Source organism: Cavia porcellus, unplaced genomic scaffold (genome assembly GCF_034190915.1).
Source record: "Cavia porcellus strain 051 isolate PalLab524CR breed Dunkin Hartley unplaced genomic scaffold, mCavPor4.1 scaffold_6, whole genome shotgun sequence".
NCBI classification, from domain to species: Eukaryota; Metazoa; Chordata; class Mammalia; order Rodentia; family Caviidae; genus Cavia; species Cavia porcellus.
In genome coordinates, this window is record NW_026947489.1 from 75,893,995 (window position 1) to 75,921,369 (window position 27,375).

Sequence of the window (27,375 nt, forward strand, 5' to 3'; positions counted from 1 at the left end):
CTGCTGCTTGGGATACAAAGGTTAACAAGCCTCTAGGAAGGGGAAGGGTAGTCTCGGAAGAAGAGAAGACCAGGATGGCTGTGATGGCTTTCAGCCCTGAGGATTTCTATGATATGGCCAGCTGCCTGGGAGACAAGGCCTTTGACAGGAAGGAGATTACAAACACAAGTCTTCTTCCTAGAATCCTATCAGGCACCACTCCAAGAGGAGTCCTGTGGTGTCTGGGTGAACTCTACGAGGAATGCCAGTAACTCTAACACCATAACAAGATGTCCATGAATGAAACACAAAACTAGAGGTGGCTTCCTTAGCCGAGCCAGGGGCCAGCCTGCCCCCAGCTCGGGCCTCTCCATGTAGGAGACATGAAAGCAGAATTGACAGAGACAAGGTAGAAGAATACACGTTCCCCAGCTGGGAGGAGAAAAGGCCAATCACAATCACTATAGCTCTGATGACTTACTCTGTGTGACTGACCATAACGGCCCCATCACCCCTCGAAGCATGACCTTGGAGGCTGGTGTGTCAGCCAAATGGAGGGACAGGTCTGTCTTCAACCCACAGTTGTGAGGATTTAGCGTTGAAAAGAAGAATTCCTTGGATTATTGGATTATTGAATTCCTTGGATGAGTCATGAGAAAGCCTCAAGCAACTCCTCTCTAGGAAATCCCTTTAGGAGTCAGATACTCCCAGTCAAACACAGATCAACTGCCACTCCTTCCAGAGACAGGGATGGGGCAAAATGCTTTTAGGCCACTGCCCTTTAGACCTGCCACTTATAGCTAGTGGCTGGATTATCTAATTCACTGGACATCATAGACAGCTAACAAGCTTCTCACAGTTATGAAATATTTGAAACCTGAAAAAACCATTGTTAATTCCAAAATACCAAATGAAACATGCAAAACTCAAAGCAATAAGTACCTTATTAAATGTGTACAAAGATCATTGCATTAGCTAGTCAGCTGTGGTTCAACTCTGGTAGCTTCATACAAATTACATTTGCTATGGGATGTGGGCATGTTGACATGCTTGATATGAGGTGGGGTGGAGCCTCCGGAAAAATCCAAAGCCTTGGAGCCCTCTAAGTGAACCTATTTACCTGCCTCCCCTAGACCCAAACCCTTTTCCTATTGCCGGGTCTCCTATTTACTTCTCTCCTACCTGGGCTATCCTCCCACTTCCTTTTTTCCATCATCCCTCTTGTATTTTGAGCCCCTAAAGATTTCTCTTATTTCACCCTGGTTGCCACTGTCCATAAGGCCTAGAACAGATGCCCCAAGAATCTCCCACCAGCCTGGACAAGCAGCTCCCCACTCTTAGCCTCGAAAGGAATCTTTAGCAGCTGGCTCCAAGGAGGCCAGCAGAGCCATGCCCTGCTCTCAGTCCTCACCCAAGCAATGAGGGACTGGCCCCAGCCTGCCTGGGCCCAGGCCAATGTGGTGGAATCTTAACTGGCTCGGAAACTGGGAGGGAGTATCACGTAGCTGTTAAGAGCACAAGCTCTGGAATCTGAGAGACCTGAATTCAACTCTATCTCCAGGGTGACTAGGGACAAATTATTTAGACTGTTTGAGTTTTAGTAGCCTCCCATGTAAAACTATGCCCATAATCATTAAAAGCAAGACTGAATTATTATGCCAACAGTAGTATACCCGTGATAACAGCCTTCCCTCTAGGGCACTGAGAGATTTAAAATAGGAAATGGGTAAGATCACACTTTATACAATAACAACTAACATTTTGGGGCATTCAGGGCCTTGCAGGCAATATGCACTTCTCAGGCATTGCTTCAGTGAATTCTCTGTGACAGAGGGCAAATTTATCATACCAGCGTCATTAGCAAAAATACTGTAGCTTAGAGACTTTAAAGACCTTGCCCAGGGCCATGCAGAGCTGGGATTTGAAAACAGGATATCTAATCCTAACTCTATTAGCAATGGGCCCACGTGGTAACTTGATTAACCACTCTGTGAAGGGCAATTCAGAGAACTTCGAGCTAAGAATCAGCAAACCTGGATTTGAAACAAGGCTCTACCTCTGAGGCATAAGGTCTTGAGAAGTCCTGTGGCCTCTTTCAGCCTGTTCCTGCATGTGTCAGTGGAAATAACAAGAAATAACCACCCAGCCAACTGCCAGATTCAAATCAGATGCTGCATGTATGTACCATGTGGACCAATAAGCACTCAGCCAGCACGTGACAAACATTCTCTGCCACGCCAGTTCTGTCATTGCCCATTCCTCTCATGAATCCTTCAGGGACAGGAAGCTCACTGCATTTTTCTTTTTGGTCCCTTTGCAAAGCCCAAAAGGACTTTCTGGTGACTCTATCCCATCCTCCCAGCCAGGTCTCCAGGAAACTGGGAGGGAGTATCACGGAGCTGTAAAGCTACTTTCCAGGTGGGACGGATTATTGCATCACTCCAGACGAGCTTCTGAGGACTCCCAAGCTGTGTCCCTGTCCCTGCCACCCAGCCAGGAGCTCCTCAGCAGAGAAGGAGGCAGGTGACATCAGTGACACATTGGTCCCTCTCTCGCTGGTGCCCGCCCCTGCTTGTAAGAGTTCTGGGCCAGAAGAAGGGAGGTAAAGGATGCTGTCAGCTGCCCACCCTCTTGTGCTTCTGACCACCCTGCCTCCACCGAACACCTGGGGTGTCCCCCCTAGTCCCGGCTCATATGATTGCCTTGAACCAGTGACCTGGGATCTCGGGAGCTCAGGACACCTCCTTTCTTTGTCCCACCTCTCTCTGCCACAGAAGCTCCCCGTCACCACCACATCCATACCTTAAAAGATTCCAGGAAGCCCCCGTGGCCCCCATTCTCAAACTTGTCCTCCTCAGGGCCCAGCCCTAGCATGGCCTGCGTGTGCATGTGCAGCTCATCATGGAGATTGTCCAGGAGGGCGGCCCTGGTACGGTCCTGGGGGAAGAGGGCACAGGGACAGGAGGTAATGCTGACAGCATGATGCATCTCCTCACAGCCTGAGGGCCGCTATTCCGCTACCATATCCCTGCCACAGTGCAGACCCGGAGCCAGCCCACACTTCATGTAGATGCTACTGTAAATGCAAATGCTCTATGCTCAGCCCTCTGCTCCCACTCCTCTGCTCCTCCTCCCTGAGCTGTCCCCCAACTCACACTTTTTTGCCCTGGGCAGGGACACCCTTTCCCCCCATTCTCTGCTCAAACTCCACCTTCTCAGCTTTTACAGCCAGATGTCTGCCCAAGGCCATGCATGCAACACCAGGGGGTGCTATTCACATGGACCAACAAGAGCCATTTACAGCATCCGGGCCTTGGCAGGTCCCAGAGAAGTAGGTGCTAACAGAATTGTCTCCCAGCCACCTCCAGGTCACCAGAGCCCAAGCCAAAGATCCAGGAGTGGTCCTGAAATTCCGCTTGTCCCCACCCTTATCCTCAAGAGCCCATCATATCTAAACCATGTCCTTGCGTAAGCCACCACCATTTCTCTCAGGCACCTGTTCGCTGCTTCCAACTGGCCACTCTTCCTGCAGTTTCCTCCCTTCCACCTGTCCTTTCCACCGCTGAGTAATCCCGCCAGCATGAAAATCAAACAGCCTTGCCCAAGAACTTTATAGCACCAATAACCTTCAACACACAGGCCTTCTTGATCTGCACCAACTGCCATCTGCAGCTGAGTCTCCACCGCTCCAGTCCCCTGTGAACTTCTATCGGGTCACCTCAGACCCTTAGGAGCTCCCTCATGGAGGCATGCTCTGATTCCAACCGGCCTCTACTCATGCTATTACCATGCCTGGAATAGGTGTCCCCAGTCTTTCTTCCTAAAAACTGCACTAGACATCAAGCTTCAGCAACTCAAAAGCCATCCCTCCCAAGAAGCCTTCCCTGAACACACTACCAGTCTCTCCCTCCCAGTAAAAGCAGACCCTACGCTCTGAGCAGTGCTGGCTCCATCACAGTTCAGAGCTGGAAAGCCTGCATTTACAGTGAGGCCCCCTCCACTGTCCTGGGAACTCTACTACCTCACTTATCCTTGTACCCTAGGGAACAGAACAAAGCCTGGCACACAGGGGTACTCAAAGAATTGTTGGTAAATCGTTAGCTAGACCTGGAGACTAGATGGGAGTTTCCATAAGCAGAGAGAATTCTCACTATTGACACAGGGAGAGTTTAGAGGGGCAAAGTCCTACCCTCAACAAATCCCAAGGTGAGACCCTGCCCAAGGGAGGCTGGGTAGACAGGCCTGGAAGAAGACCCAGAGCACCCACGCTCTCACCTCCAGCTTGGCAAACTTGTCTGACTTGCAGCAAGCATTCTCAGCGTTGGTGAGCTTGGTGAGCAGAAACTCCCTGAACTCCGGGCCCTGCAACAGACGAGATGGCCCAGAACTCTCACACCCTCCACTGCTGCCAGGAAGGCCTCAGTCACAGCAACAGGAGGGCAGAACAGGAGGTCTGGGCACAGCCTTTGCCATTTGGTTATTTCTAGCTCAGGCCAGGCCACTCTGCTAACGTGCCAGCATGGAACCAAGCTTCCCGAGTCCCGGGAAATCACTCCTTCATGGTGGCATCTCCATGACTGGAGAAAGTGCTTGCCCAAGGCTCCAGAGAGGGACATGGCATTTAACCCTTTCTCTAGCCAGAAGGCAATCCAGTGCCAAACACCCCTCCATGAGGCCCTCTGTTGGGCCAGCCTGGCAGCAGGAAGAGAAGTAGAGAGCCAGAGTAAAGAGATGCCCCTCCCCTAAATCTGCAAAAGGGCCACCCTCATGTTCCCAGCCCAAATATGGAAGCCTCCTGTCTTAGGAGAGGAGCAGAAGTCTCTTACCTTCTGGAAAACAGGGGGGTTGGGCAGCGGGGGACCAAAGGCAGGCACATCTTCTCTCGCAGTGACAGAGACCTGAACAAAACAGTCACATGCAGGTCAGAAGGAAAGAGCCACTCTTACAGCAAATCTATTCACCCCGACCTCCTTCCCAAAATACAAGTAAAATGCCCCCGTGAGCACTGCCAGCACAGGCCCTGCACACTACTCCCAGAAGTAAGGCTGGATGGTGGGGGGCCATCTGCATCCTCTGCTCTGCCTGTCTGGAGCCCAGAAGCATTTAGGCAAGATGGCAAGGAGCAGCCAGAACCTGATGATAACACAGTGCAAGTGCCCAGGGCAGAGTTACTTTATTACCTCATGCGATTGTTACTTCAATCCCATGAGAAGCCATGAGATTACGATCATCCCTTTCTTACTGATGTGGAAACAGATGCCCAGAGACAGGGACTGAGCCCCTCAAAGCCATGCAGGTAATTAGCCGAGAAGACCGGAGAGTGCTGACCTCTCCTATTGCAGCTGAGGTTCTTTCCCTGCTGACTCCTGAACCTGGCCACACATCAGACTTGATTCGATGTTTAAAAAGTAAATACTGACTGCAGGGGAAACTGGTGCCTCCGAGCTTCTGTACAGCCAGGGGACCATTGTTCAGGGGCCTTATCCCAGATACAGGTTGGCCAATCTGGCTCGGGTTTGACTTACAGAGATCCAGGTCTGGACTAGGGTTGAGGCCCGTGGGGGGCACCCAGGAGGGGGCCAGCATGACCAAACTGAGAGGTCACAGCCTCAAGTGCTCCACACAGGGGTCACCCAGGCCAGGAGCAGCCCCACACCTCACCTCCTCTCTGCATGGAGGTGCCCTGTTTCATCCACTCCCAGGCTAGGTGGCTGCAAGGTTCTCAGGAGGCTGCCGGCTCCCCGCTCCCAGCAGCTGCTGAGGTGATGGGCCCTGGCCTGCTGCCAGCCTCCCTGGCTTGTGAAGTGGGGCAATGCAGAGAGCCTGCCAGACCGGGTGAGCAGGCAGCCCCTCGGAGCAGAGCCAAAGAAGGCCCCGACAGGGTCCAGAGGGGAGGGTGCAGGGGAGTGGGTTAATACAGCCTTTCTCTCCCCAAGCTCAAGGCTGTCCACACGGTGCAAATTGCAGTGCCCCAACTCAGGAAATGGGGTGTGTTGGCTGATGTGATTTCTGGCTGAGCGCCAGCTGCTGAAAACAGTTCCCTACCACCACCCACTGTGCACTGAGGCCCATGGCAAGATTCCACCCATGGAGCCAGAACTGGGCACAGGGTAGGCTGCACAGAGCCAGTGACCGCAGGCACCTTGGGACACCTGGGACCAAGGAGCAAAATGCGCCCTGCTGTTTCCTACACCCTCTTCCTTCTGAGGCCTGTATTATAGTGATCTGTGTGACAGGGTGCAGGCGCACTCTGAAATCCACCTAGGTCTTCGGGCCAGACTAGGCCTCTGCAGCAGCTCATCAGAAATGCAAGGGCCCCCTGGCCAACTCCTCCCTGGTGACATTCATTCATCTTTTATCCACCTCCTCCCCTGCCCCACACTGTTCCAAAGAGGCAGCCAGACCTTTGTTCCTTCCTCTGGGGGATGCTCGGGTTGCTTCAGCAAGCAGAAGTTGCCTGAACACAGCCCCCTACCTTCCTGTTTCTAAATCCAGCAAGGGCCCTGAGGGAGTGCTGGCAGCAGGTGCTCTGAAGAAGAGCATCCCCATGGCTGGAAAGCAGAAGGAACTTGGACGTGGGGCCATGAGGATGCGCCCAGGATGTGGGAACCTGAATGCTAGAAACCCAACCAAGTTCCCAAGCCCAGGCATGGCCTATCATGTTAGAGGGCCAGGGAGGGCTGTCCAACCAAGTAAGTCCTGGTAGGAAGTGGGAGAGCCCTCCCCCTGAATCCTCCTCCTGAATCCTTGGCAGACCCTCAGGAACAGGGCAGGGTGACACCCCAAGATGGGGAAGGAGGAGTTCTAACAATGGACAAACTGGAATTTTCTTCTAATCAGGCCAGATGGGGACTAAATCCCTGAGAAAAAAATCTAAAGAACATCTCCTGCATGCCTGGGTTTGTGCAGATAGTCTCCTACCTGCTCTGATGGTACTACAGGAAGACCTGGGCAGAAATTCCAGTTCCACAGCCCCCAGCTCTGTGGCCTCAGTCCTTACATGACCTAAGCTTTCAACTCAGTGTTCTCCCTGTAACAGCAGGGCTCTCCAGGCTGTCTGGATTCAAGAAGATTGCGCTTGTAACACAGTGCCTGGCTCAAGCAAGGGTAAAACCCATTACCCAGTGCTTTTAACTTTCCCTGCTGCTCTGTACTTTAAAGGGCACCTAAGACGCAGCACGGCCCTCAAACCACTTCACAATCCACACCCACATACACACATGCTCTGTCTCAACTCTTCCTTCCCCCCAGCAAGATGTCAGGCTGGAAAGCACTCACGGGTAATCCAGGCCAGCTTCCTCATTTCACACAGACAGAAACTGGGGCCCTGAGAGGGAAGGAATTGGCCCAGGGTCACAGAAGGTCAGAGGTAGGCTAGGACCAGGCCGCCTAGGGCCCATTACTAGATTCCACCCCCATCCTTCTTTCCTGCTGTTCACTGACCTTGCTCAGCCCTGGGGAAATCCCAGCCTGAAGGGGTCAGCTAAGGTCCTATTTCACTAGGATCCCTGAGGGATTTGAGCAGATTCTTCTCAGTCTCCAAATCACCTAGGGTACTGCTGGGGTGAGGCATTTTGGGGATGCCTTTGAAGATTGATCTCCCACCCTGCCCTCTGCCTCTCTGACCTAATCTCCCTGGTGCTTGTCTGACAGGTGGCATGCAAGGCCAAGATCCAGTGTCCTGAGGACGCAGCCCTGCTCTGCTGCTCCTTGGCACTTCTTCAAGGACAGTGCTTTGCCCTAGGTTCCAGATTTTGGCTTGGTAGATTTTCAGCATCAAAATATAAGTGAGTAGTGTTTTTTGGAGCACCACTATTTCTCTAAATGGGTGCAGCCCTCTGCTATACTTCTGGGAAAGCGCAAAACCCAGGTAGGTAAGATCCATTTCATCTAAGGAACATAAAGCAAATACTAAACGTACACAAGAACCCTCATTCTATCGGCAAATGAGCCAAGCAGACAACTGCATGGCATGGTCTGAGAGTCCTGCTATCACCCCACTTTACTTCAGGGTTCTTTCTTGGTGGTAGAATACTCTTTCCTGTGGAGGGTGAGGGTTGAGGGAGCTTTTTTTGTTTTTGAGACAAGGTCTCACTATATAGTCCAGGCTGGCCTCAAACTCACGGCAATCCTCCTGCCTCAGCTTCCCAAGTGCTGGGATGACAGGCATGCACTGGCACTCTCAGCTCCTGTATATACTGTGAAAAGAATAAGGTAACTATTTGTGCTGCCCAGTGGCTGGCTCCTCTGTCCCTTGTCTAGGGTCAGCAAGGGTGTATAGGGTCAATTCCGCATGCCCACTTCCTTCTTGCCCAGCCTGAGGTATATATAGAACACGGGAGGCAATGAATAAAGAAACAGGCCACTTCCACAAACAAGTCAACCGAACAACCATGAATGGCCACTTCAGTCCAATTCAGTGACCCCTAAAACAGTTCAACGCCAGAGGGACACAAAGGTTTGTGTGCAAAGAAATCAGCTCACCTCAACAAGAGGGATTTGCTGGTATATTCTTTATTTTTCAAATCTCACATTTAAAACGATATGAATTTTGCACTGAAAACATGTAAGTTTGTACTTATGGAAGGGTAAGATAACCAAACAATACCAAAATGAGTATTAGAAAGCAGCCATGAAGTAGTATTGTTTAGAAAATGCCAGGAATCAGCCTAGACCCAAGTTATTACCCAAGAAGTATCTCCAGGCTTGTCTCTCATTAACAATAACAGGTTCATTTATCTTCTAAAATCATAGAGCAGTGGTCCCCAAAGTTTATGGACCAGGAAGCCCTTTGAGAATTTAACTCTGACCTCTCTACCCAGGAAACACAAAGAAATACAAAAATTCAGCATTTGGTACTTATCCGTAAGGGTCCAGAGACTACCTAGTACTTACCTTACAAATCCTGCCTTAGTTTATCTCCCTCGGCTCCCTGTCTCTAGAGCCACAGAGACATGGAAAAACTGCTGCCCCAGAGTGCAGGGCCACCCCTCGTGGAAAAGAGGACGGGACGGTTAGGGCACAGGCATCAGGAGCAGGCTAGGGGCACTGCAGGACAGGAGCTGCCCCGGCGCTGGCTCATGGAACTAACGAGGACTGGAGTCCACCTGCAGAGCACTTCCGTGCAAACTATCTAGCTCATCTACGCATACCCCCCACTTCCATTTCTTTCAAACAGAAGCACCTGTATTATTATACATGTTAATGGGGTTCTGCGGGCTACGTCCACACATGTGTACCACATGCCCTGAGTGAATCCAACCTCCTTTTATCCCACACTCTTCCCGGTCTTTACTAATCACTATTCTCCATTCTGATCAGTTTTTTCCCACATTATCTTAAGACGAAAAACTGAGCCTCACTGGTCAGGACGGTGACACAGGCCTTGCATTCCTGATCCACTGAGGTCTTCACATAGAGATTGTTCCTCTGTTCGGAACAGCTAGACCAGAGGGCTTGTCTGGGGCCAGGGTCTACCAGGCCTCCTTCCTCTCTTTGGACCATAATCACTCCCCTTTTTCTTCCCTTTGTTTCCTCCTACCTTTCTTCCTCTCTTCTTTTCCTGACTTTGCTCTCCATTCTCTCTTCTTTCTCTCCTACTAATGCCTTAGCCTAGCAAATGTCATTATCAGATTCCAATTTCAGTACTCAGAACTTCTAGACCCTCGAGCCAGATGCTACCAAGCCTGGAGGCAGCAAAACAGACAAGACGACCTTGGAAGACGCTTTTCACCAAGAGTTTAGCTCCAAATCCCAGGAACCTGACAACTCACCAGAATGCCAATTCTGTTAATTACTAGTGTTCTTTGCTACCTCACAAGGTGGGGACAGTATCTAGGTCTACAACTTCCTCCTACGTGACCTTCTCCTTACCTTGTAGGATGGAATCTCTGTGCCTGGGCTCTCAACCTGCACAACTATGTAGGCATGTAAGAAATTGGAGGCGATCATATCTGGGACAAATGGGGTGTTTTCTTCTTGGAAGATGATGGCCACAATGTCATTCCCGATGTGTCTCTTTCGCTGTAGCTGAACAAAAAGTATTCTATTATTACAAGCCAGTTAGGAACATCCTGGAAACAGAAAAGATCCACACAGGAAATCTATTATTTTACCTTTGAATATAAACCCTAGAACTCTGAGACCTAGGTCTCCAGAGAGCTGCTTATTGCAACCCTTAGAAGCCACCAAGAAGGGGAAAAATGGAGACGATTCCCCCAGCAGCTACTAGTGAGCACACATTACTGAGTTCAACAGTGGGAGAGCCCTGACTCAGGACCTGCGGAGGAGATTTAAAAGGTGAACTGGATCTTCCCCTGAGAGAGCCTCTAATCAGTCTGGGAGGAACACAAACACAAGCAGTCACCTGAGAGCACTGTCAAAGCTGCCAGCCAGCAAGTGCTAAGCCAGTGGCTATCCATGAACCACCCGGCAGCTCTGGGGACAGAAAAGGGGGGCAAAATCAGAGCAACTGAGAAGGCTTCCCGGAGGAGGCTACTGAAGTCTAATGAAAATATGGATGAGCAGGGGTGAGGTTAGGCAGTGGGTTATTCTATGAGGGGACAGGAGAGCCGAGCTTAGAAAGGATCATATCACTTGCCTGGAGAAGACAGTTTGAAGAGGGGAGTCCCACCTCAACTCACTATCCCAAGCAGTGCCAGGGGCTTTTGCACATAATTTCAGCCACCAAGCAACTACTGTGTGTAGGGAATCCCATGATTCTAGTCACAGCTATGATTTTAAACATTAAAGCCCTCTGGTACATCAGGTCCTGGTGGGTTCCTGCCTGTGCATTTGTTCCTTTACTAAGCACCTACTGCAAGCAGCCCTGGGTTTGGCCTTTTGGTGCTGAGTGTCTCATACACTGAGCATCTGCTGTGGAGTAAGCACCATGCTGGGCACTGTACGAGGATTCTCTGGCTTAATGCACACAAATCCCCCTGTTTCTTAGGAAGACAAAGCAAATGTTTATTCAGCCCCTGCCAAGAGCTGAGCTCTGTGCCAACGTATACTTCCCAATTAACACCAGGTCAGGCTGAAGTGGCCGCCCTGACAGAACAAGCCATGTGCTGGGGCAGCAGGTAAGGGGACAGCAAGATGACACAGACTAAAGATGAGACGCTGACAGAAAATTCACTTTGGACTACAAGAGGAATCCTGCTCCAGTTTGTTTCTAAGACATTCAAGAGTTATGTGAGAGCCAAGTTATAATCTTGTTTTTGCCAATCTTCTTTTATTCTAAGAAACCAGTCACTATATGTACAGGTTTTTGCCCCTGCTCCCTCTCCCATCTCCTGTTCAGAAACAAACAGGTCAGAGTTTGGGTAAAGGCCATCCGCCCCTCTTGTTTTCCCAGAGGTAAGAAAGGGGCAAAACACAGGGTGAGGCAGAGAGAGTTACAGCTACCAGGATCAGCTGTGCATTTCAGAAGGGCCTGGCCCTCCCCAGAGGTGCACATGATGTGAGCTGGAGAACAGCAAAAATGGGGAAAAGCAAAAATGCTGGAGATAAGGTCTTGCACGGGGTCCTCAGTCACAGACAGGCTCGACTCCTGCTGACAGCCAGGTACTGGGAGAGATGAGGCTGTGACCAACTGCCTGGGAAGGGGTGGATGGGATTCTCCTGCAGTAAGAGCATCACACCACTTGAGCAGTAGAGTAGGGCAAAATGACTAGTGGCCTGGCCAGGAAATAGCTAACATGTAAGAACCAGCCACATGTCATCCATCAATTGTGGAAGCTCTATATTCAGAAACTTGTGACAGGCATTGACACAAGTGCTGATAAACCCATGACACAGATAAGAAAAATGGTGCCACAAGGTAACCAGTTTGCCCGGAGTCACACAGCCCTAAATGGTCAGTGCCTGTAAGTGCCCATCCATAGGCCCCCCCATGTCCCCTGACCATCACCCTATGTGCTCATGACGCTCACATATGATCCCAGCTCAGCCCCAAGCTAACTGGGAAATGGCAAGGAGGCTTTTATTCTTTTGGTGTTGAGGATGGAACCAGAAGCTTCATGCATGCCAAGCAAGTATTCTACCACAGACCCTTCCCTAGCCCTCAAGGACATCTTTTAACTGCTCACTCTGGGCTGCAGCTTCCAGGAGTTAAGATGGGAATAAACCAGAGTCCTGCGCAGTTCCCACTCCATCCTGCAATGGGCTGCTGCACCTGCCACGCCCCAAGCTCCCGAAACACCCCCAACCAGGTTACCTGCTGGGCATCACCCTCAGTGAAGGGCAGCTTTGTGGAGACGTGAAACATGATCTCCCGGTCCCGAAATGTCGTGTACACTGACTCCACCCCTGTCTGTCCATGGGTCACATCAAGGCCTCCTCGGAAACTGGACAGGAGCAGGAAGAGAGAGAGTGAGGTGAAGTGGCCAACGTGGTCCCACCTTCTTTAAGGAGGTGCAGCAGGCAGGTGGAAGAGCTGAGAGAGGAGAATGCGAGTCCGCGAAATCAGGGAGATGAGCTCTGAGTAGTCCAGACCCAGTGCCCTGAAGCTGACATCTAAAAGTCAAAGGCAGAATCTCTACTTCAAGCCTCAGCTGTGTCCCCTGCATACTACCAGCCATGTCGCTTTCCAGACAGCTGCTAGTGACCTCCTAGGCTGGACACAGGCTTTTTACTCTCTGCAAGGCCATGTCCGAGTCATGAGTCCAGAGCCAGAGCAACCAGTCACCCTGCCAGACACCTGGGGAACCCCACAGTGGGATCTGGGAGCAGCAGGGACCTAGCTAGTCCCTGATGTGGAAACCTAACGGTAGCAGCACCGAGGTGGGGGTATCGAGGTAGGTGCCGTCTCACAGGCAGGAAATAAAAGCATGAAGGAACTGGACAAGGCCTCCAGGATCTGTCCTTTCTGCCTTTATAGAAACACAGCTCCAGACAACATTCTTCAGCAAGGCTGAGAGAAGGCAGGCGCAAATTCCTTCCAGAAAATGAAATAAATCAGCGTGGTGTCACACACCCATAATCCCAGCTATTTCAGGAAGCAAGAGCAGAAGCATGACAGGTTTGAGGCCAGTCTGTGCAACTTAGTGAGATCCTGTTTCAAAATCAAACATAAAAAGGGCTGGGGATACAGCACGGCATTAGAGCACTTGCCTAGCAAACACGAGGCCCTAGATCCAATCCCCAGTACTGCAAAAAAAAGAAATGATGTAAGATGGACCTTGGATGTCAGAATATTCAAAGTACACTCCGCCCAGCACGGCACAAAGGACACTGGATGGGCAGCCAGGCATTGTGGTTCTACACCTGCTCATGGCTCTGGGACCTTGGTTGTAGCCCTTAAGTTCTCTTGGCTTTGGTATCCTTTCTCTATAGTATACAAGGACAGGATTACATAAACTCTGGGTTGAATGTACAGTATTTTATCTATTCAAACATCCGCATTTTTCACATTTTAACATCACCCAATCAGAATGCATCTTAGAAATGATGGCATCTTGACGTCAATGGAAGACAATAAACTGAGAACAATCACAACGACAAAGACCAATGTGTGACACTAGCATAAATGCACTTCACACATTATCTATCTTAAATTTCTAGCAGTCTTTTTGGGTTCGGTGTTATCTTTTACCTCCTTTTTTTACAGATGAGAACATGGAGGCTGGCTGAGGTAAAGTCACCAGTCCAAAACTGTCAGTAAGCAGCAGGGCAGGGATTTTAACCCAGGTGCCACAAACTCTAGACAGCAGTGGGGATTTGGAAGAGTGGAGAGGATGGAGCAGGAGGGAAAAGAGGAAAGGACAAGGAAGCAGAAGAGAAGGAAGCAGATGGGTAACACGATTACCGCATGCCTACTGCAGACCAGGCAACTGGGGAAGATACTTTTATCTCTTTCATAGTACTGGACACTGAACCCGAAGCCTTCACACTGAGCTATTTCCCATATGCTCCAGCCTCTCTGGTACAAGGTCTCACTCACTAAGTCACCCAGGTTGGGCTCAAATTTTCCATCCTCTTGCCTTAGCCTTCTGGAGCACAGGGATTACAGGCATGTAGTATCATGCCCAGCTGGGTTGGGTACTTTTACACATAATGCTAACTCCTGTTATACGGGCTCCCAAAGTTGGGAAGGAGAGAGGGTGGGAGCTCCAGGGAGGGCATTACTTGATCTGAAGTTAAATCAAGAGCCAAGGTTTTACAAGCAATCACTCCAATATTCCCTCATTTTCTCCACTCTTTTTTTCCTCCAGTGCTGGAGCTCAAAATGGCCCCAATATTCTATCTTTCTGTCCACTTAAGGAAAAACAGACTGTTGCATGAATTCCTGCCAATGGGGTTATCATATTTACATGCGCTCTTAATTACCCATTCCTTGTATATTATCTAAATTAGGTCATTTCCTCCCAAACTACACAAGGCTGTCTTTTGCCTGGCAGGTAAGTGGTAGAGAAGGTAGATTCATTTCACTCTCAGTCTGAGCCAAATGTAATTAGGAAGGCAAATCTCAGGAGGAGAAATCTCATCATGAGTCTGGAGGCCAAATGTCAATGTCTTCCAGACAACCTGCCATGCAGGATTATCCCCTGGGCCACTGATTCTTCAGGAATGCTGGCCAGGAAGTGCTGATCAAACATTGAAAAATAGTCCCATATTCCATGTATGTGATTTTAACTTTCACAAGCCCTGCTTGAGGAATGAGCTGCCTGCCACTGGCCCTTGCTCTAGGGTCTCTGCCCCTTGACTAAAACTCACCCTTTAAAGTCCTGCAGTGTGATCGTGTCCCCCAACAGGTCCAAGAACTCCTTGAAAGCTGGGCTCTCCTCATTGTTCCAAAACAGCTCCTCCTCTAGGGTCTGAAAGAGAAACAGGAATGGTGCAGGAGTTAATACACACCTTCTTGGTGCCAGGGAAAGAAACTGGGTTGTCCAGATACGGTCCTTTTCTTCCTTTTTCCCTGTCTCCCAGTCCATTTACCATAGCTGTCCTCACCTGGAAGACTCAGATGAATCACTCAACACAGCGGGGTCCTAAGAGCTAGTGGAAGAGGTGTAATTGAGCAAAAGGCAGGGCAAAAGACACAGCTGAAGCAAAGTGGTCTCAAAGACTTAATGTCAGAAATGTAATCCACAAATGAAAAATTGACAGACTTCCAACAAATGAAAAGTTGATAATGTTGTAGTCAGAGCTTGCAAGGAGAATGAACCATACAAGACACATAATTTATTGTATTATTTATAGTGGTCACCCAAAGGGCAAATACAAAGAAAGTACAGGAAATCTGTCCACACACTAAAGACCTAGAGAATCCTGCTGAGGGCCTGGGCTTCATGGCAATATCCTGTATGAATTCAGCTGAAGACTTACAGCCCATCACAATGCCTCCCACGAGTCCAACTGGAGGCTGAGAGTCCACAAATCTGTTTCACAGATCTGCGCTGGGAAGGCCTAAGGTCAGTGGTAGAAGCTAAAAAGCCTGAGCCAGCAGGATGAAGGATCTGTGCCAGTAGGCTGAGGGTTCTGTACTGGAGCCATGAAGCAATGCTCAAAGTAAGAACCAGAGCTCCCCTCAAAACTACCACAACCATCCTCAGCAACAATGAGGTTTCAAAGCTCCTCCGACAGTGAGAACAAAGAAGCCAGAGTGACAAGATTTTTCTAGAGATTGAGCAGCACACCATCTTCCCCTCTGGAGCCAGGAAGCAATGCCCAAAACATAAGGAACAGAGCTCCTCTACAGTGAACCACATCCATTTTCAGCAACAATAGGTTCAGGGCTCTTTTAACAAGGAGAACAGCCCAGTTCATATCAGGAAAGAAGCTCAACAAGCTCCTCTAGGAGAACTCACAGCAACAGGAGAACCAACAGCACCACAAAGAACCAACAGACCACGGGGAACCTACTTCTTCCTCTCCAGTTCTTTTTATCCTGGCAACAGTCCTCAGGCAGTCATGCATATTCAGTACCACGCTGATTCAGTTCACTTGGATGCCACAAGCTGACCACCAATTACCAATCCACCACAGACAGTAAACATGAAACATCACTTCACACCCACTAGGACGGTCACAATAAAAAGAAAGACAATAGCAAGTGTTGGTGAGAAGGTGGAGAACCCTTATACATGGCTTATGGGTATATAAAAATGGTACAGCTACTTTGGAAAACAGTCTGTCAGTTCCTTAAAAGGCTAAAAAAGGGTTTCCACGGGACCCAGAAATTCTACATTTAGGTATATACCACGGAGAAATTAAAACAACTGCCCACACAAAAATCTGCACATGAATGTTATTAGCAGCACTACGCATAACAGCCGCAAAGCAAAGCCAAAATGTCTGTCAATTGGTGAACAGATTTTAAAAACGTGATATATTCACACAATGGGAATCTTGACCATGAATAAGGAATGAAATACTGATACATGCTACAACATGGATGAACTCCAAAAAGAGTTTGTTAACTAAAAGAAGCCCAAAACAGAAGATCCTATATCATATGATTGCATTCATAAGAGGAGAATAAGCAAAGCTATATAGAGAGAAAGCAGATGAGTAGTTACCGGAGCTAAAAAGAATGGGGTTGGAGAAACTGCTGCAGGGTTCTTTGGGGAGTGATGAAAATGTTGTGGAATTTCACAGTATTGTTGTACCTCTGTGTGATTTCACTACAAACCATTTTATGGATAAATAATTCACTTACTATTGAAAATCTCATGGTATGAGAACGACAGATACTTCAATAAAGCAATTATTTAAAAATTTACAACACAACAGCAAGGAAAAAATTTAATTAGGATATGGTCAAAAGACATGAACAGATATTTTACCTCACAGGATATACAGATGGCAAATAACCACAGGAAAAGATGTTCAACACCATCTTCCATTTAAAAAATGCAAATTAAAACCATAATGAGATATCACTACAGACCTAGCAGAATTGCTAAAATTAAAAAAGTAGTGGCAACCCCAAATCTGGCAAGGATGTGCAGAAACTGGGTCACTCTTAAACTGATGCTGGGAATAACCACTCAAGAAAAGATTTTGGTAATTTCTTACAAAACTAAACATATAATTACCATAGAACCAGCATCTGTATTCCTACACACTAATCCCAGAGAAATACACTTATGTCCAAGTAAAACCAAATCCTACATACAAATGCTCCTAATAGGTTTATTAATAATAGCTTAAAACTGGAAACAGCCCAGATGTCTTTCAATGAATAAATGGTTAAACAAACTGGCACAGCCACATCATGGAATACTACTCAGCAATAAAAAGTAACCAGAGATGCAAATACAGATGAATCCTTTAAGCAGAAAAAAAAAAACCTCAGAAGATTATATATTATGCAACAAGTCCATTTATGTAACATTCTGAAACAAAGTCTTCTGAAGCTGGAAAACAGATTAAAAGTTTGCTAGGGGCTGAGGCCTGGAGGGAAGAAGGGAGAACAGGCAGCAGATGGGGAGGTTATAAAAGGAAAATACAAGAGAGTCTTGTGGTGACGGAATTCTCCTTTCTTGATTATGGAACTTACACATGGCTAAAATGGCATCTATGAAATGTACACTGTAAACTGAGGAAATCCAGGTATCTGAGGATTGTATCTCAATATCCTGAGTGTGTTACAGTTTTGTAAGACACGGCCTTGGGGAAGGGAAGTAGGTAAAAGGTAACTGAACTCTCTCTATTATTCCTTACAGCCACAAATGAATCTACAAATATCTAGAACTAGCAAGTTTAACAATTGAAACAGAAAGGTAAGCTGAGGACAGTAGCAAGCTGTGCAAACAGTAGTAGACTTAAACACTGACCAGGCTGCCTGATCATCAAGCCCTGCCCACCGCAGCAGGATCTGTGATAGTTGAAGGCTCTACAAGCACAGGAATACTCTGCAAAGGTCCACAGACTGAAATGATTGGCTGCACACAGCAATATTCCAGTTTGTCCAATCACAAAAAAGGACCACATCTCCAATAAGAGACTCTTTAAAAGGCTCCTCACGCCTGCTTTTCTGTTTATTTATTTTTCCTTCCCGTGCTAGAGACTGAACCCACAGCCTCCCTTGTGCTAAAAGGACACTCTTCTGCGAAGATACATTCACAACCCCACTTATGACTGCTCTGTAACAAGACCTCAGCCTTGGAACCTTCCACAAGCAACAAAGTCTAGCAGAGTTCAGTAACTTTAGTTTGGTTTTTAATAAATTTTTCTAGTTTTAGAATTACCTTCATTTTGTGGTGAGTGATACAGCTGAAGCAGAGATTGAGAATTTCTTTTAAAAATAAATGCACTAGGGTCTATGGGAGGGAGGTCAGTGAGGAAGTACACACAAAGCCCTAGTTTCCATCACCAGTGAAGTAAACTAAACTAATTAGCTAAATAAACAATGTATCTTTTTAAAAACGTTTATAAATAAAGTACTCAGTAGTTAATAGTATAGGTGTGACAAAAAGTTGCTACCAGTGCCCTATGGTGGAGTGAGTATTATGACACAGATCTTGAAAGTTGAGTATGGATGTCTAAAATTCAGAAAACACTGCTTCTTGGGGTCTGCACCAAGTCTGGAGTGCTTGCTGTCTGTTTTTATACACATTTATTGGAGCTCAGCCAGGCCAACTTATTTACATATTGCCTGTGACTGCTTTTGCACTACAAGGTTATAACAATGCCCACAAAGTCTAAAAAAATCTACCATCTGGCCCTTTACAGAGGAAGTTCACTGACCCCTGATCCTCAGTGTGCCATGAAGTCCACAGCAAGTCATAGCCCGTTGGTAAATTTCACAAGCAATTCTAGCCAAGCACCCTGTTTGCCCCAGATCATGAGGGGTAAGTGTGGAACTGCTACAGCTAGCAAGCAATCTCTGTCTCCCCTCGGAAGACAATCCAGTGCACGTTCTGAAGTGTGCAGCTCTCTTCCAGGATTCACACTCTGCCTGAAATCATTGGCACTGTCGTTATTTTTATACAGCCTTAGATCTGACCATGCATTCGGGGAGAGGGTCTAGGTCATCACTATACCCCGCCACAGTGCTTCACCCAGTACACGACAAACTGGAGAGAGAGGCACAGTGAGGCTTATTTATATACAAAGTCCAGCATAGGACTTTTATGCAACAAATGTTCTTATTAAATGTCCTCCCAGCTGCAGGCTTGCAAAACAACAATTTGCTCAGTTTTTTAAAAGAAGAATTTTATCTTCCTGGCTTTTCCCCCCACAGCAACATTGGGTACACAAACAATACACAGATTCCTTCTTAGACGTGGATGGCTAATACTCCATAATTATAACTTTGCTGGAACACTAGATTGTAATCGCCTTATAAGATCTGTTTCGGTACATTTCACAAGCGAAGAACTTCAATTAGGAGGGGTTATATTAGCCGAGCTGTACAAAATCAAAATGCAATATGTGAAAATAATTAGAGTAACTACCTGAGTAATCTCCTTTAAATTATAAGATTCACCCAGTGTTGGCTTTAGATCCTAAACTCTTCACATAATTAGAGTGTTTTTCAGCGAACGCGTGTCCTTTATGGTCTAAGGAAAGCAGCAATTATCTAGCCAAGACAGACACTGTCATGCAGGAAGAAAACAGATAATTTTGCACAACACGATTGACCTGTCATTAGCAGAGTAAAGATTTCCATTCATTTGTTAATTCACGTTAACAACCGAGTGTATTTATACAAAGTCGCAAGGCAGGCTATTGGATGACACAAAAATGAAATGAGTGTGGAAAGTCTTCTCATAGCATCTGCGTGTGTTCAGCTGAGCACTCTGCTAGGATGTTAGTGCTCACAGGGGAAAAGAGCTCGGAAGACAAGTGCACAGGCAAACCAATACGGTAAACAGTGTGTCTAACCAGGTTATAAAGAGGTGGTCACTCTGGGATTCTTAAAAGCCTTGAAGAGGGTGCTATGTAACCAACACTTCCTCCCTAAGACATCTGCTCACAGAACATCTTGCCAGACAAATATCTCATAGAACTACACTTTAAAAAATATTGTTTTGGTTTTTTATATATTTTATTATTTTATTAGTACATGTTTGCAGTACATAATGTTTACATCGTTATTAGGAGCAGGTAAATGTACTTCACAAATCTTAATTCTTTTCGTTCCCCTTTCCTTCCCAACCTTGCAACTTCCCTCCATTTCTAGATCTCCTTCCCTGTTTTCTGTTGCCTATCTTTCACTGTGCTTTTTAAATTATTTGTACTTTGAGCTTTTCATATTAAGCGAAGTCATGTGATACTTAAGCTTGTGCGTAATTTATTTCACACATTATGGTCTCAAGACATTAGAGTCTATTTCCAGAAAAATGACTCAAATTAATCATTTTTAAGTGGTATTTTTTAAGTGCTCCACTGTGTATAAATACCACGTTTTCTTTGTCCATTCATTGTTGTTGGACATATGTGCCACTTCCAAGATTTAGCCATTAAAAGTTGTACTGCTATCACCATGTTCTCATGCATCACTGTGGTATGATGTCTCCTTTGGGAAGATAATAAGAAAGGAAACAGAAGGGTCGAATGGAATTTCTGATTTTCTTTCTTTCTTTTTTTTTGAGGAATCTCCATACTGATTTCCACAGTGGTTGTACAAGTTTACATTCCCACCAACGCAGAAGACTAATCAGCATTTGTGATTGCCTGACTTTTTTATGGCAACCATTCTTCCTGGAGTAAGATGTCCCATTTCTCTGCTGGCTAGAGATGTTGAGCATTTTTCATGCATTTATGGGTCACCTGTACTTCTAAGAAGTGTTTATTCATTTCAGTTGCCCATTTTTTGAATGGGTCTTTAATTTTATGTGGTCTGATTCTTTTGAATTCTTTGTATATTCTAGGTATTAGTCCTCTGTTACAAGAATAGCTAGTAAAAATTTTTGTCATTGTGTAAATTGTCTCTTCCTTCTATTGACTGTTTCCTTTGCTATGCAGAAGCTTTTTCATTTAATTCCGTTTGCTGATTCTTAATGCTATTTCTTGTGCAACTGGAGTTCTATTTAAAAAGTTCTTTCCTGTGCCTATGCCTTCAGGAGTTTTACCTATTTCCCAGAAAATTGTTTCTGTTTTAATATTTATGTCTTTAACCCATTTTATTTTGGTACATAGTGATAGAGATGGATATGGATCCAATCTTCTGCATGTGTGTCACCAGCTTCCCCAGCACTATCTGCTAAAGAGACTATCTTTACTGCAGCATATGCTTTTGCCTCTTTTGTCAACTCTAGATGACTTCACGTGCTGAGGGCTGTTTCTCCATCTTCTATCCAGATCCACTGATCCGGGTCTGTTTCTGTGCCAGTAACATGCTGTTTTCAATCACTGTCACTCTGCAGTACAACTGGAAATCTGGGATTGTGACCCTGCTTCCTGCTCTGTTTTTGTTGCCCACGGTTGCTTTTGCTGTTCTGCATCCCTTCTGATTTCATATAAATTTTAGCACAGTTTTTCTAGTTCTATGAGTATTGCTGTTATTTTCATTGGGATTGCATTAAACTACATCTCAGTTTTGGTCGTTTGGCCATCTTAATTTTGGTTCTGCCTATTCAGGCATAGGGGAGAGATTTTCATTTTCTAATGTCCTCTCTTTGATCTGTTTTTTTTTTTTCAGAGTTCTGTAGTTTTGTTATAGATGTCTTTCACTCCTTGGTTAGGTCAATTCCTATGTACTTCATTTTTCTTGATGCTACTGTGGATAGTACCGTTTTCCTAATTTCTTTCTCTGTGAGTTCATTATTGGTATACAGGAATGCTATTGATTTTTGTGAGGTTTTGATTTTATTGCTATTTTGCTGAATTTGTTCCTGATTCTACGAATCTTTTGGTAGAGTCTTCTGGGTCTTCCATATAAAGGATTGTGTCATCTACACATAATGATAATGTGGCTTCTTTCTTTCCTACACACATTATTTTGGCTGGCTAACTCCAAGGCTTAATTCTTAAGAGTACTACAAGAGATAGAGGAGGGAAGCTATGATGTGCTGGTAAATTCTTTAACAAATGGCTCTAACAACTGGCTCTATAAGGCAGGAAACAGAAGCTGGAGTTGGCCAATTTTCAGAGGATAAATACATCTATGCTGATTTCAAGCCACTACCATGATGTCAGTGAATGCCGAGTTAGGGAGATGCACCCAGCTGGCTCCAGCACCTTGCTCAAGTTTGGGGAGAAGAAGGTGACTCCTGTCTGGAGAATGAGAGAATTAAAAAGTAGCCTATCCTAATCTGATCCCTCGACTTCATTTGATTTTTCTACTGACTTATTTAGATAAATATAAAATGAGACAACCAGGAAGAACTAGATTTCACTAGGATAACCAGGAATAATCAGACTTTACAGTTTAAAAACTACACCACAATTTAAAGGATTTGCAGCCTCTTCTGTAAGAAGTAGCCTTTCCTGAAGATCAAACCACCCCAGTCCAATGCATGTTTCCATGCAACAGCAGTATTTAGATTGTTTTAAGAATACATTCAGACTCCTGCACTTAGGACAGAAGGATAAGGAGTCCTCAGGGAGAAACCACAGGAGCCAGTGACCAATATGGACCCATGGTGCTTACCTGCCTGGCTTTCTGATAGATGACCCCAAATTTGAATGTGTTGTTGACGTCATGCTCATCATAGGACACAATCATTTGGGAGGCCTAGAAAATATAAGGGAGAGAAACAATCAAGATTGCTATTCATCTGGAGGCAAGTAGACAAGCAAATGGAAAAGGAAGCACCCACTCGGACACAGAGTATGTTCCCCATTAGAGACTTCTACACATACGAGGGAAAGAAAGAGACCGGACACAACCCAAAGGTTAGCTAGCTGGCAACACTGGCGCTTCCTCCAACAGTAACCACATCCTGGCGTCATCCATTCTGTTCCCATCCAAATGTTCCAGCCACAGCTTGAGCACACACAGAGTCCGGCAGGACTCGGGAACTACCTTTACCCCAGTATTTTATCTATCATGTAAAAGGCAAAGCCAGGGCCCCAAAACCAGCCAGCAAGTCTAGCTCTGCTCTGGGTCTAACTCTTCTCAGAAGTGTAAATGTGAGTAGGTCACTGCTCCCATCCAGACTTAATGCCTTTATCCACAAAACAAACCAGTCTCTAAAGAGGGGCACACCTACCTAAGATAAGATAAGCAAAGAGAGATAAGAAACCTGACCGTTGTTTGTATCTAATTTTCCACTTCTGCCTCAAAGTTGATGTATGGGGTAGAAAAAAAATAAGTAAATTCTAGCTCTGAATTCTATGTGTGTTGAAAACCCAATGAGATCAGTCATGTAAAGTACCAAGCACAGAACAACTACCATCATCATTGCCATCATCATCATCATCATCATCATCATCATGATCGTCATCATGTCTGAACCTCCAGAAAGTCAGAGCTGACCAGCTTTAGGTGCTGCTAGGATCCTTCTGCAATAAGAAGGAGGGACCTAACCACGTGTTATGCTGGCAAAGAACAAACCAGGCGTAACTTGTTGGCTAGAATATGAGGCCCAGGTTAGCTCACTACTCACTGCAATAGTTCTGTCCTCAGCTGCCTGTGGGAATGGACACCTCTCAGCATCCCCAGCAGGAGCCCTTCACTCCTGCCTGGGATGAGTCCAAGGGGAAGATCAGCTGCCCTGCCAGGAAGAGGGACCGGGCCATGGAGACCATCCAAGTAACATCCTAAACTCTGCAAATTTCTAAAACACACACACACACACACACACACACACACACACACACACACACACCCCTCAGCCAGATTAACATCCCAAATGGCCTTCAACAGTTATAGATGTTTTCAGATAGAGAAAACATGAACATACAGTTGCTCTTCCATTACTAACAGGGCTGAAGGTTTTCCAAGTGACAGAACCACGTAGATGGTTCTCACAGTAAACAGGATCTGACGGCAACAACAAAAAAACACCAAACGTGTAGTTCAGTTAGGTCTTTATGCTGGGATTTTAATGTGCGGTTCAACTTCAGTAATTCAGCTTTAATTATAAAAAGAGGTCAGTCTGAGTGATAAGAAATACTCAGTGATGTGCAGCATATCATTGGTAGTGTCTCCAGCACTAAAATGGCTAAAACACAGCATCTGGGGGAAGGATTTTTCAGGAGATGCCTCTGCTACTTAGTGGAGGGACAGAGAGATGCTTTTGAGTGTCCAGTCATGGACATTTAAGGCATTTATTCCAAGGCCTCTGGATGTTTTACCAGGATGGGGGTCTCCCTTCCCTGCCAGACTCATGCCACATGGCTCCTGCCAGAGCCACGTTAGAGCTGAACTTGGGGGAGGGACACAGCCAGCCCCAGCAAGTCTCCACTGCCACAGCACTGGCCACAGCGGGCTCCCAGAGGCAAAGCCCCACTCCGGTCTTCTCCCTCTGGCCGCTGCTGGCTCAGGAAGCAGCACTCAGTTCACAGATCTTTTCCTATGGACAATTTCAAGTGATTTTCCGTCCCAGGAAATTTAAGTGCCGTCATGTCATGATCGTTCTTGAGGGTGTTTGTTGTTCTGTTTCACTACTATTGTGCTTCTTGCAACTCACACCTCTACATCAGAATTGGAGTCAAGATCAGGCCAATGCTAAGAAAATCTTAGCAGAGAACCAGCTGGTTTATTAACTAAGGCCAGCCAGGGTTTTTAAGGCCCCATAGCTGAGGTAACATGGGCAAAGGAGAGCAGAAATCCAGTCTTTTAGTTTTTAGTCTGTGTCCACCCTCAGTGTCCCATCCCTCCATGATGGCAGAGTGGACCTGCACCAACTCCCAGGGGCAGGGAGAATGGTGCTCCGCCCCAGCACAGGCCTCAGGGAAGTTCAGTTTTGGTGAGGTAAAAAAAGCTATCAAGCTGCTGCCCTCTGCTACCCTCACAGCAAGCTGGAGACCTACTCAGGTAAGGTGGAGACCCAGGCACGCTGAGGATGGATTCTCAGTGGACCATTTTGTGAAGGAAGGGCAGAGAGAGCCCAGGAAACCCCACTAGAATAGACAGAACTCCCCATAGAGCAAGCCATGGGAGTACAAATCCATGCCAAGCTGCAGAGCTGTGGATAAAAGGCAAAGCAACAAGAAGGTTCTCACCTTAGGGTAGAGTACAGGGTTGAATTTCAGCCCCACAGCATCATCACAGAAGGCCTAAGTGGGAGAGAAACACACAGTTCAGGGGCCAAACCTGTGGAACACATCGGATTCCTGTGCCCATCAGGGTAAGACAGGACTCCGGGACTGAATTCTAATGTGCGCCCATACTAGTTAACTAATCTTCCTAGAGCTCCCTGATAAAGTGAGGGTAGGGGCCTGAGGCTTATCTCCATTCTGATCATAAACAATACCCAAAGGTCACGCCCTCCCAACTCCCACCAAAGGTGTCTGCACAAATTCTGTTAGTATGCTCAATCCAGAGATCCAACTCAACTCAGCTGACCACCTCTCTTTGCTGATTCGGTTCCCAAGTTCTTTGTTCTCAAAGCAGAGACATGGGCCCTTCTGCCCAAAAGGCCCAGGACAACTCCTTACTCGAAGCATTGCTGGGTCTGGATCATCCCTCACCCTGTCCTCAGCTGTGAAAGCTCCCCTGGCCACTCCTTCCACCCTTCCTCTGAAATCCTTCGGCATTCAGCATGGCCAGCCCAGCTTCCAGCTTCTCTTTTGTCCAAAACTAGCTGTGAACTATCTGGGACTGCAACCAGGCAGCAAGGATGAGGTGAGGAGGGGAAGGGAAAGCAGAAACGGCTGCCAACAGCCCCCAGTCTCACCCACGAGGTCAACAGTGATAGAAAACAATGGCCTTCTCCAAGGGCAGGGCCTGCACCCCAGCCCAGAGACCAGCTCAGGTGACCAAAGAGGCCACCTTCTCTCAGGGGTGCAAGTTTACCTTGGCGATCTGAGGGACGCTGGGCAGCTTGCTCAGTCCAGCCAAGGGGATCCGCTCATGCACTGTTTTCAGTTTGGACCTAAGTGTGGACAAGGGTGAGACGAAGCGATCCGTAAGAAACAAAGTCAGTGAGGACGCAGGCTGAGGTCACGCCACACAGGGTTGTCCTGCTTCAAGTCTCCCCAGGAGCAGATCGGCCTGTATTCACCAAGCTCGTGTGTGAAGCACCACACTCAATCACACAAAACAGAATCCCCTGGGTACCCCAGAGTGGGTGGATATTTAAAGTAGAGGCCTGGAAGAGTCATCTGCCTCTGAAATCTGCGAAGTACAGGGAGCCACCTTCAAGGTCACTATTATTTTTTTATTGTTTGTGAATTCTGTTATATTCTTCCTGAAAACTGGGCCTACCTCATATATACTTATATATCTATATATATGGATTTGGACATGTAAATGAACTGTTACGAAAAGATAAATCTAATATTTGAAAATCAGGATTTACTCAAAATATAAATGGGATCAAGTCTGCTTTATAAAGATTTTCACCTAAATTTAGCCTGTTCCCCTGATTTACTTAGCACATTATGAAAACGTTGAATTTTCATGAATGCTTTTCTGTGTCTGCTGAGATAATCATACGGTTTTAAATCTGTTAACCTGGTAAGTTCCATTTCTGTTGAGCCATCTTTTCATTCTATGGGTAAAACCCCACTTGTTTATGTTATTTTTAATGTTCTGCTGGAAAACTAATAGTTCATTTATAGTTTCACATCTATGTCTAAAAGAAACACTGGCCTACTGGTTGGGTTTTTTTTTTTTTTTTTTTTGCCTTGTACTTCTCATGCCAGTTTTTGATAGTATGGTGTCATTCCAGCCATACAAAATTGTGGGATAGCTTCCTGTCCTCTAAAATAGTTTACACGACACAGGGATTTTCTATTCCTTAAACATTTACTAAACCTCATCTCTGACATCTCTGGGGCTGTCGTTTATTTTCTGTCTTGGTTTGTTTGACAGTTAGTACTGGCCCTGAATCCTGTTCTTCCCATTGAACTACCACAACTGTTTTGCACTTTGGGGCGGGGTCTCCCTAAACTCCAGGCTTGCCTTGAACTTGTGATCCTCTTGCCTCCGCCCCTTCAGCAGCTGTGATTTACCAGCATGGATGCCTGCTCCCAGTCCGCTGGTTTTTTGTTTTATGTTTTAATAGGAAGAAACTTTACAGTTCTTTAGTGGTGAATGTTTAAGTTTCCTACTTATTGAATCACTTTTGTTCATTTGTTTTTCGATAAAAATGATATCAAATGCATTCAATCGAAGTTGGTTTTGGTTTTCTCTCTGGATTCGTTCGTAGTGTGTCCTCTCCTTTACTGCTTAAAACTATTTGTGCCTTTTCAGTTTTCCTAAAAGAAAGGGAAAAGACTATATATGCATGTGTATGTAAATATATGCAAGATAGATAACTATACTAATAATCTGTTAGGTCACCAAAAGAACAGTTTGTATTCATTGTTTGATCATTTATTATGCCTAAATCT

The 27,375-nt window shown here is 46.4% G+C and overlaps 1 protein-coding gene across 9 annotated transcripts in view; it reads right to left on the minus strand.

Annotated features, from left to right (window-relative positions):
* The window catches only part of Rap1gap2 (RAP1 GTPase activating protein 2), a 270,988-nt gene that overhangs the window by 20,556 nt on the left and 223,057 nt on the right, over nt 1-27,375 (minus strand). For 8 of the 9 annotated variants that reach the window (XM_063251041.1, XM_063251049.1, XM_063251045.1 and 5 more), the window contains 9 exons: nt 25,835-25,913; nt 25,042-25,095; nt 22,523-22,606; nt 14,695-14,795; nt 12,197-12,326; nt 9,853-10,008; nt 4,806-4,877; nt 4,255-4,341; nt 2,782-2,916 (listed from right to left, as the gene is read on the minus strand). In XM_063251041.1, coding sequence (XP_063107111.1) covers nt 2,782-2,916; nt 4,255-4,341; nt 4,806-4,877; nt 9,853-10,008; nt 12,197-12,326; nt 14,695-14,795; nt 22,523-22,606; nt 25,042-25,095; nt 25,835-25,913 — 898 coding nt within the window. The remainder of the gene's footprint in view (nt 1-2,781; nt 2,917-4,254; nt 4,342-4,805; nt 4,878-9,852; nt 10,009-12,196; nt 12,327-14,694; nt 14,796-22,522; nt 22,607-25,041; nt 25,096-25,834; nt 25,914-27,375) is intronic. The other variant, XM_063251042.1, reaches the window with a different exon arrangement.